A 9,626-nucleotide genomic window follows, 5' to 3' on the forward strand; every position below is an offset into this window, starting at 1 on the left:
CCTCTGCTGGTGGGTTTCCGCATCATTTGGCGGCTTCGAGGTAGATGTTCGTCCCTGCCCTGTCTCTGAGTGACCTGGTCGGTAAAATCCCTCTCTCCCGGGCACATGGGGTGTGCGTGCTCTGTCCCCAAACCCAGGTCCTTTGTTTCCCTCATTTTTTTCTTTTTTTGTTTACCCACCCCCACCCCCGTTTGCTATGTGCTATGGACATCTCCCCCTCTCCCATCCCTTGGCTGTCGCTCGGCCACGTCCAACCAGAGGGACACCATGCCCTTCCTCGCAGACACCCCTTGACCCCGCTCAGCACGGCCTCAAGGTGCAAAAATCCAGCTCCTGCGGCTTCCTCCGAAAATTGCAACTCTCCCGGGGCAGCAGGCGCCCGCTCGGGACCGAGCACTTCAACGCCCGTCTCTTGAAACCCCGACCGCAGCTCTTGGAGCAGGGAGACCAAGGTCCAGCTTCCCAGGCCGGGCAGGGCTCCCCACAGAGCCGGACGTCGGCTGGTCGCTGTGCGGCATCGCACTCGGCGGCCGGTTGGCCGTAGGAGTCGCGACAAGCCACCGAACGCTTCTGCAACCCATCACCACAGGTGACGGAGCAAGCCTCCCAGCCGCCTGCCGCCCACTTGTAGGAGGGACGTTTGTAGCTCGGTCTCCCACCGTCCAAGCGGTTGGACAGGCTGAGGACACTGTTGTTGAGGTCCGGTGGGGTCTTGCCCTCCTTCTTGTAGGAGGACTTGTCCTCCTTGCTCTCCTTGGGGAGGTAGAAGGAGTAGCGCACCCGAGGAGGGGTCATCTTCCCCACAGAGAGCACCTCCAAAGTCAGGGGTTCCTGGATGGGCTTGAAGGCTTGGAGGCTCTCGACAGCGGTGCTGGTGCCACTGTACCGCAGGACGCTGCCCTTCACCATCAGGTCCCTCTCCACGGCCGAGACGATGAAGTGGCCGGTCAGCAGGTACTTGCCCTGCCCGTTCTTCAGCGCCAGGTAGTTGTCATCGCTGATCAGCCCTTTGTAGCCCCTCTGCCTGATGTCGATGTTGGAGGCTCCCGCGGGGATGACCACCACGAAGTTGTAGCCGTGCCTGGAAGAGAAGAGCAGGCAGGGCAGGCCATCAGGCCGGGGGGCATCCTGCTACGATGTGACCTCAACCCAAAGCTCTGCAGCTACAGACTTAAGATCTTCCCCCCCTATGGTTGTCTCTTCCTTCCCATAAAGAAAATTTTGAATTTCCTTCCTATGCTGAGTTTCGTCTTGGCTGAGGTCACCCCGATATGAGAAGATGCTTCATCTCCTCTGGCTCAACACTATGGACCTACCAGAGATAACTCAACCAGCAGAAGCCGATAGCATGTTAAATGTGTCCTGCTTCTCCTTCAGACCTAGCCCAGGTCTCCACGCAGTGATGTACACGAGCACTAGGAGAGTTTGCTCGGGATGGACTTAGCCCCCGTCACCATCTCCACCACCTTCTTGCATCCACCCCAAAAAGCAGAACTGGGAGCGGGGGAAGTGCACGTGGTCACCTAACACTTACATGGGTTTGGTGAACAAGCCCGAGACCTTCTTGCAGCTCTTGTTGTCTCCTCCACACACGCTGCATTTGTCGAACTTCTTCTTGGAGCCCAGCTTCCCGTCGCAGCCCGCTTTGATGCACTTGCCCTGGACGCAGACCGAGGTGGAGTCTGGAGAGCAAGGGGTGCCGTCCACAACCTGCACGAGGGGGAGCAAAACGAGCTGCTGCATTTCCCTGTGCCACCCCACAGCCCCCCTTGAAACAGCCATTCAACCCAGGGCTACCCGAATCCATCCAGCAGGTCCTGAGGAGATGCTGGCAGGACACCATGTCGCCCTTTGCTAGTGTTCTCTTTTGCAGTTGGGATTTTTAGGGTCTCTAAGAAGAGAAAGATGGGATGATATCCCTTTTCTGCTGCATCTGCATTATTTTCTTCCCTTTTCATTGCATCAGTGCAAAGGGAATGGGCTGTATGAGGAAGACAAGATAACACCACCCATCTCAGTCCCACATCTGGCCACCCACCCTGTCCGGAATCCACATCCCTTCCTCAGCGCCGTAATTATCATCCTCTATTTCAGGACTATGGGCATATCCCAGAGGCACCTTTACAAACCTTGAGGAAGACCTTCCACGGGCCAGCTCCAGCCCCAAAATAAATAAGCAGACACGTACACACTGATTTCATACCAGCCTGGTGGATTCCCCTCCTCTACATCTAACACCAGCTGCCCAACAGCCAAGGAAAACACATTCATTTCCAAGCACGCTGGAGCCATCCTACGGCCCAGACGCTGACCCTGGGGGTCCCTCACCAACCTTGGGTGCTAGCACGTAGAAGTAGCCGGTGCCGTTAGCCCGGCAGATGAGCTTGCATTTATCCCGGGGCGAGACGCCGGAGTATTTGGGGACCCAGGAGACGGAGGCGGTGAGACGGTTGGTGCTGTGGCTGTAGCCGTTGAAAGCCTCACACTGTTCCTCGCGGAAGCTCTTCCCCGGCACTGGAAGAAACGGGGATGTGTATGGGATTGGGGACCAGTCCGGACCTCAGGCACTGGTTTTATGGGGTTGTTACAGGTCATGGCACACAACCATGAGCAAGCTGAGCTCCAGCCCCTTACCTGCAGCAGGGCAGGGGTCCAGGTTGCAGGAGCGGTACTTGACGCGGACGCCCTCGCAGTAGGAGCCCCCGTTGGCAGGCACCGGGTCGGTGCACTCCCGCTTGGCCAGCTGCACCCCACCGCCGCACGTCCGCGAACACTGCCCGTAGGGCGCCCACTTTGCCCAGCCGCCGTCCACCTGCGGGGATGTGGAGGGATGAGGTGCTGCATCCCCTTCACCGCCAGCTCTGTCCATCCCGAGCCGGACTTGGAGCCATCCTTTCGCAAGCAAAACCTCTGCCCCAAAACCGGCCCGGGGCTGGATGGAGCGGAGCAGCAGCATCCCTCCTTGAGAAATATGCAATACCCAAAGGACCTCCATCACTTTTCACATCGGTGTCCCCCATCAACACCAGGAGGTGGGGGATTGCTCCCTTGCAAACACTCAGGACGACCCGGCGGGATGTTTTCGGGGCTCACGGCGCAGGTACTCACCCTGTACTTACTGATGTTATGCCTCTCAACGCAGGCACCCTTCAAGCAGAAGCGTCCCTCGCCGCAGCCGGTGCCATCCGCCCAGGGGAAGTGACGGGTCTGGCAGACGATCTGCCCGCGGGCTTTGCCCGTGCACCAGAGCTTGGCGCAGTACTGCATGTACGGGCAGGGCTTGGAGCCCACGCCGAAGGCCAGCTCGCACTGCTGGTTCAGGCTGTAGCTCGTCCCCGGCAGGTCTTCGGGCAGAGGGATGGGTTTGGCAGGCTGGTCCAGCAAGCAGTCTCCTGCGGGAGTGGGGATGGAGGGGGTCTACAGGGTCCTCGGGGGATGTTGTGTGGACCAGGGTGGGGAGGGAGAGCGTCGCTGCGGGGAGGTAAGGGATGGCTGCCGGGGATTTGGCCAACGCTATTCCAGCCGCACACCACCAGCGGGACCGGGTGGTACCCCAGGGATGCCCGCAAGGCCAGCTGCATCCCAGACCCAAGGGACTCCATCTCTTGCTGCCAGCAGCCTCAGGGCAGACATCACTGCTGGGGACACCCCACCACCACCAAAGCTCGTCTGGTGCAGAAACACCACCAAACTCCCCATTTCCTTCGCCCCTCTCTGCAAACCAAGTTAGAAGAGTTGCTCTACAGCCCATCAGCCTCTCCCGGTAACCAGCCCCAGGGACAGGTCCTGCTCCCATGGGGCAGGAACACAGGTAAGAGGGTGAGGGGCACAGGAGGGCTCACCGTGGCCGCTGTCGAGGAAGTCAGTGATGATGGCAGCGCTGCAGGCTGACCAGGGGTTGGCGCGGTCGATCTGGATGAGGGTGGGGGACATCATGTGGTTGGTCTTCAGCTGACCGAAGACCTCCTCGCAGGCCTTCACGTTGTCGTGGGGCATGTTGAAGACGTGGCCTGGGGTGGGGAAGGAAAGGAGGGGCAGCATGAACAACCCGACTTGACACTCAGGTTAGGGCCCCCACAGCAATTGGGGAAACTGAGGCACGGAGTGGGGCAGAGCCTTGCAAGGATTGCAATGGCTGTGGGCAGCCCAGGAGATACCCGGGGAAGGATGATGCTCACAAATGCCCCATGAAGATGCCAGGAGCTCGCAGGACCGGCATACGTGAGCCACCCTACTGGCAGCATCCCCGAGGCAGCGTGCTTTCCGGCACACTGTCCTGGCTGCTGTGTGTGTGCAGGAAAGGAAAAGGAAAGACAAGGGAAATTGCAAAGAGAAGGAGACTTCAGCACTCGTCCCCCCTCCCTCCTGCCGAACAACGCAAATGTCTCTGGGGGTAGGTGTGCCCTCCGCCTGTTATTTCAGGACTCCCAAATCCTGGAAACCCACTGAGGTAACAACCACAACAGCAAAGCCTTTTGCTTTCTCAGCAGCTCTTTCGCACCCAGCTCGGGGCGGGGGGGACTCGTGGAGTTTCCCCATCACTAGATGCTGGTTATTGTCTGATCTTCCAGAGGCTGAAACCAGGGTTATTTCGAACCTCGCCGGCTCCCGGCGTTCCTCCCGAGAGGATGGGGAGAGCAGGGAGCCTTACCCAGCTCGTGGGCGGTGGTGAAAGCCGACGGCAGCCCATCGTCCTCGATGACGGAGCAGCTGCGCTTGGGGTCGCACATGGTGCCCACGTCTGCCATCCCCAGCGTGTCGCAGGTGGTGGCACCGCACAGGTCCTGCGAGGCACGGAGGGCAAGGGGTTAGTCCTGGGGCCAGCACGGATGTCACAGTTTCCCCATCCCCGGTACCCCATGGGGACCTGATACCAGGCTACTGGGGGGGCGGCAGCCCAAAGGGATGGGGACCACACCAGGCTGTGGTGGCAGGAACCCTCACCCTGACCAGGCTGCAGTGATGTGTTTGCATTTAACCCTGGCAGCGGGGATGCTTTTTGTGTGTAGCATCCTCCCCTGCCTTCAGCAACAGCTTTTCCCACCTGAACTGCTGCTCTGGCCAGGGTGGAGCTGGTTTCGGCACGGAGGAGTCAGCCTGGCTCTGGTTCTCCAGGGTGAGCTCAAGGACCGGACCCGAGCGGGTGGAGGGGAAGGCACCTGGCCTTGGTCTCACAGCTGACCCGCTTCTCAACCTCATTTCTCAACATCTTCCTAGGAACAAGAAGCCCCTGGACTACGTCCAGAGGTTCCCAAGGCTAAGGGAAACGCTCCCATCTCTCCAAGATGCTTTGCAGCCGTCCCTCGAGGAGCAACCAAGCCCAGCCTTCCACCCCCAACTTGAGGACAGCCGGACCCCCGTGTAGATGCCGCTGGGACAGAGGACTTGAAAGGTCCTGTTGTAGGTGGATCTGCCCTTTTTCAGGCTGCAAAGGTCCTCGTGCAAATAACAGTGCCTGACTGAAGATGCACAGCCACAGCCTTGTCCTTGGATGCCCCCTGGGGTCTCTTGATGGCTTGTGAGGGCGGGAGCATCATCCCCATCCCTCGGTGGTGTCCCAGCTGGACTGGGAGCTGCCGGGGAGGCCGTGCAGGGGCCAGGGAGCAGCTTTCCACATGAAAAGAAAACGTAAGGGACTCGCCGGGCGCTCCCGTGCTATAAATAAGCGTGATTCATGCTCAGCGCTCGCCCAGCCAAAGCGCCTGGGTTGCTCGAAATCTCGCACGAGCGGCTCTGCCAACATTTCCAGCGAGGTTTCCAAGCTGAAGGCATTCCCGCGCGGGCAGGTTCAGCCGTGGGTAAATAACAGTTCCCGATGACTTCAGAGAGCCCCGGCCAGGGCTGAGATGGTTTTAACAGGAGACCTGTGGCTACGAAGTCTGGAGGCACAGGCGAGACCGCGATCTCTGGAGAGGCGAGGCGGAGAAACGCCTGGGTCTGGACCGGCTGTCGCGGCTGGTGGAAAAGCCCATCGTACAACGGGGTTCAGCTCTCCGCTCCGCAGCGGTTTTCCTTGTCGGCTGGGACCCCGATCCCACCATGCATGGATGCTGGCAGGGACATCAGGTGGCAAACCCCCATCCCTGGTGGCAGGGCCACCATGGGTGAGCGTAGGGAGACTAAATGGGGGTTACAAGCCCCAGCGCAGGGTCCCCTGCCCCAAAATGCCCCCAAGAGCCAGTGCCATCACCGCGCTGAGCTAACCCAGGGATGCAGATTGCCAGAGCCTCCCCTGCCCACGCTCTCTCCCGCGGCAGTCCCAGCGCCGGGGGTTTGGGGGTGAAGGTGGGGACACACACAGCATCACGGGGAAGAGGCGGCCGCTGGCTGCCCTATGAAGAGCCGCCGTTTCCTCGCTGGCGCGGCGAGCTTTTGGCTGCCGGCCCGACCCCTGCGCTGACACACTGACCCCCTTCCCTCGCCTGCCGACCGCGGGGATACGCCAACGAGCGGCTCTTAGTGGGGTTTTTCCCTAACCCACCACCCTCCCCAGCCACAGCCTCTAGGGGCAGCCCGCTTTCCAAGGCTGGGCAGCATCTCTGGGCTCTAATAAGGGGTCCTGACCCCCCCAGAAAAACTCCCCCCCGAGCCTTGCCGGGGGTCCAGCCTGCTCAGGAGGGGAGGCAATGCAAGCAGCGGTGCAAGGATGGAGATATGGAGGAGAGGAGAGAGAAATGGGAGAGGTTTAAGATGGGGAAGCGGCACGCAAAGGGCCAGCTCTGCCTTTGCGCCGTGTGCTCACCGTCACCGATATCCCCCGCTGCCAGCCCAGATACAGGGAGGCTGCCCTGTGCCCCTCGCGCCACGCTGGGGGGCTGCAAGCATCCTGCTCCATGCACCACCAGGGCTCTCCTGCCAGCCTGCCCTTCAGCTGTGGGCACTCCTCCATCCCCCTGTGAAGTTTTCAAGATGTTCCGCAGGTCACTCGGGGAGGATCCTTGTGGCTAGCGCATCGATTTGCATACCCAGATGCCAGGTCATACGCGCTCTTCCAACCGTGGAGGTTTCCCATGTGTGTCCAAAGCGACCCCAAAAACCTGAGCCTTAAGCTACAGAGCGTGGGTGTCCAAATTCCCCCGCAGCATCTGCTGCGACCACCAGACATTCCTTGGTGCGGCGTCCCTTCGGTTTTACAGCGGGTCAAAGATGTTCAGCAAATATTTTCTGGTGGGACATCAAGGTTCGGAATGGGTGAGAATTGTGTCCAAGCCCTTTGCCGTGGTCTGCGGTGGTATTTCCAAGAGGCAGCAGGGTGCTGGATGCTCCTCAGGACCCTCCAACAAGGGTAGGAAGGTGAAGGTCCCACGACTGTGGTTGCTGGCACATCTGCACCCACCGGCTGAGCAGGACAGAGCTCCCCGAAGGCAAATCTGCAATCCGTCACGACCGACGTCGGGAGGGAGCAAAGTCGAGCAGGAGGGGACAGCCCCATTCATCAGCAACTCGTTGACACAACTGGAAACTGCCTATCAACCCGGCTTGAGATGAAATTTAAGTCGGGGGCTTATGCAACGGCTTTTTGGCAGGGAGATAAGCTTGGGGGTGTCAGGGGACCACAGATGGATGCACTCAAGGAAGGCAGATGTCTCCTCCATCGTGTGCCTTCGCACCAAGCTTGCTTTGGGATTTCAGGAATGGATGGGTTAGCAATGTTTAAAAAATGCAGCCCGTCCGTGATCCGCAGCTTTCGAATTGCTGGGACCGAACGTGTCCCACGTGCGGCTCCAGTGACCTCACCGGGTTTCCACCAGAGATGGAGCTGGCTGGGTCCCTGCAGGGGTGTCAGCAGGGTTCCTCCTCTTTGTGGCCGCCCCACACAGGCAGGACCTGCTCCAGCAGGCTGGGGTTCAACCCTGCCCCTGCTCCGGCACGATTTACAACCGGACAGAGGACACAGTCCCTGCCCGGGGTGGGTGGGGGACAAGGACAATAGGCAGGATGGTGTCTCACACGTCCTGCACAGCATCATTCCTGCTCCAGGCCACCATCAGCCCGCGCTGACCCCAGGCTAGGGGCGGCTCAACCGAGTTGGACGCTGTATCCTTCCCACCCACGAGTGCATGACCTGGAAAAACGTTTTGGGAACGGTCTCCCTGCTGTTGAGGGGAGTTCCCGACCCGTCCCTAATCCAAAGACATCTGGGCAGGGATGGGGGAAGGAGAAAATACAAGTAGGTGAAACGTGATGGTCCCCTGCAAGCTGGAATCCTCCTTTTCCCCTCCCATTGGCAATTTGGGGGTGCGGGCTGCAACACCCCGCAGCCGGGCACCGCAGGGCTCCAGCGCCGAGACAGGACCACAGGGAAGAGGAGGAGCATTTGGGGGGAGGCTCTGGGCGCAGCGTCACTGCGTCGGTGTCACCCGGTTTATCGGGGTGGAGGGATGGAGAGCTCATCCTGGCGCAGCAATCACCCCACGTAGCCAAAGGCGAGCGAAAGGCAGCCCCTCTCCCGCCCCAGCGATGGGGCCAGCTCACGGCAAGCGTTGGCTGCATCTCTACTGCTTTTCTTCCAGCCCTGAACTGGGTCCACGCAGAGCAGCCAGCGCGCGGAGGAGAGATCCAGGTTCTCAGGAGGACCATGAGTCAGAGGAAGAGGGGAGAGGTTTGGGGTTTAGCTTTTTGGTTTTGGTTTTTTTTTTTTTTCTTGGCAGGTGGCACCGTGAGCTGTTGCCAGCCGGGGAGGGGGAAGCGGGGCCGCACTCCTCCTCTCCTGGGCTCACACCCCACATTTCGGGGTGGTGGCCGCTGCGCACCAAAACTGCCGAGACACCGGCTGCCGAGGGGCCCGCCAGCAGGCAGGGGATGGAGCGGCAGGTTTGTGCCCACAGGGGACAACCTGCCTTTGCGCACCTCCTGGCCTCATGCACCCCCTGGCAGGGCTTTCTCCGGGCTACTGGCCAAAATCTGCCGAGATGAGAGCGTGCGCTGGCTCCAGCAGGCTCGCTCCACACCTCTGCCCCCCCCTCCCCCATCTGAGGGTGGAGGGTCCCTTGGGGAAAGGGGGGACTGGGCACGAGTGCGATCTCCTCCAGCGTGTGCCAGAGGTGGGGCACAAGGTGGCAGGAGGTCTTAGCACAGTGCAGGGCTCCTTGAAATCGGGGACAGCCCCCCTCCGATTCATCCCCCCTGCACCCACCTGCTTGGTGAAGAGGATGGCGGTGTCCCAGTACTCCGGGTGTTTGTCGCTGACTTTGTTCCACTTCTTCTGCCAGGCGCAGAAGTTGCGGAGGGTGAGGGCGGCGTTGCCGGTGACCTTGGGCCCCTTGTCATCCTGCCCGATGAGGAGGAACTTGACGACGGAGATCTGGATGGGGTTACGGATGCTGGGGTGCTTGTAGAGGCGGGCGGCCGTGGCCATCAGGGTGAGCAGGTAGTGCTGGAGGTCATCCCCGTGGAACTTCACCATCGACTCGTCGGCCACCACCAAGGTCTCCACGTAACGGGGGACCGAGGCGAAGCGCTTGGCCCGACCCCCTTTCCCCCCTCCACGCCCCCGGTACTTGTCCAGCGCCTGTAGGACCCCGGGGGTGAGCCCGGAGCCCACGGCGCAGCGGGATGCTCCGGCCCCGACGGGGCGGCCGGGGCTGCGGCGTTGCAGGAGGGGGGCGGCTCCGGCCGCCCCCCCC

At 60.8% G+C, this 9,626-nt stretch overlaps 1 protein-coding gene across 1 annotated transcript in view; it reads right to left on the reverse strand.

The window, feature by feature from the left end:
- Positions 1-300: 300 nt before the first annotated feature.
- Positions 301-9,626, reverse strand: part of ADAMTS15 (ADAM metallopeptidase with thrombospondin type 1 motif, 15) — a 25,134-nt gene continuing 15,808 nt past the window's right edge. Inside the window, exons 3-10 of the mRNA XM_009890825.1 lie at positions 9,137-9,609; positions 4,652-4,784; positions 3,843-4,010; positions 3,109-3,392; positions 2,635-2,812; positions 2,333-2,514; positions 1,535-1,710; positions 301-1,081 (exon numbers count right to left, since the gene is read on the reverse strand). Of these exons, the coding sequence (XP_009889127.1) occupies positions 301-1,081; positions 1,535-1,710; positions 2,333-2,514; positions 2,635-2,812; positions 3,109-3,392; positions 3,843-4,010; positions 4,652-4,784; positions 9,137-9,609 (2,375 nt within the window). The remainder of the gene's footprint in view (positions 1,082-1,534; positions 1,711-2,332; positions 2,515-2,634; positions 2,813-3,108; positions 3,393-3,842; positions 4,011-4,651; positions 4,785-9,136; positions 9,610-9,626) is intronic.

Source organism: Charadrius vociferus, unplaced genomic scaffold (genome assembly GCF_000708025.1).
Source record: "Charadrius vociferus isolate BGI_N301 unplaced genomic scaffold, ASM70802v2 scaffold858, whole genome shotgun sequence".
In the NCBI taxonomy this organism is placed as follows: Eukaryota; Metazoa; Chordata; class Aves; order Charadriiformes; family Charadriidae; genus Charadrius; species Charadrius vociferus.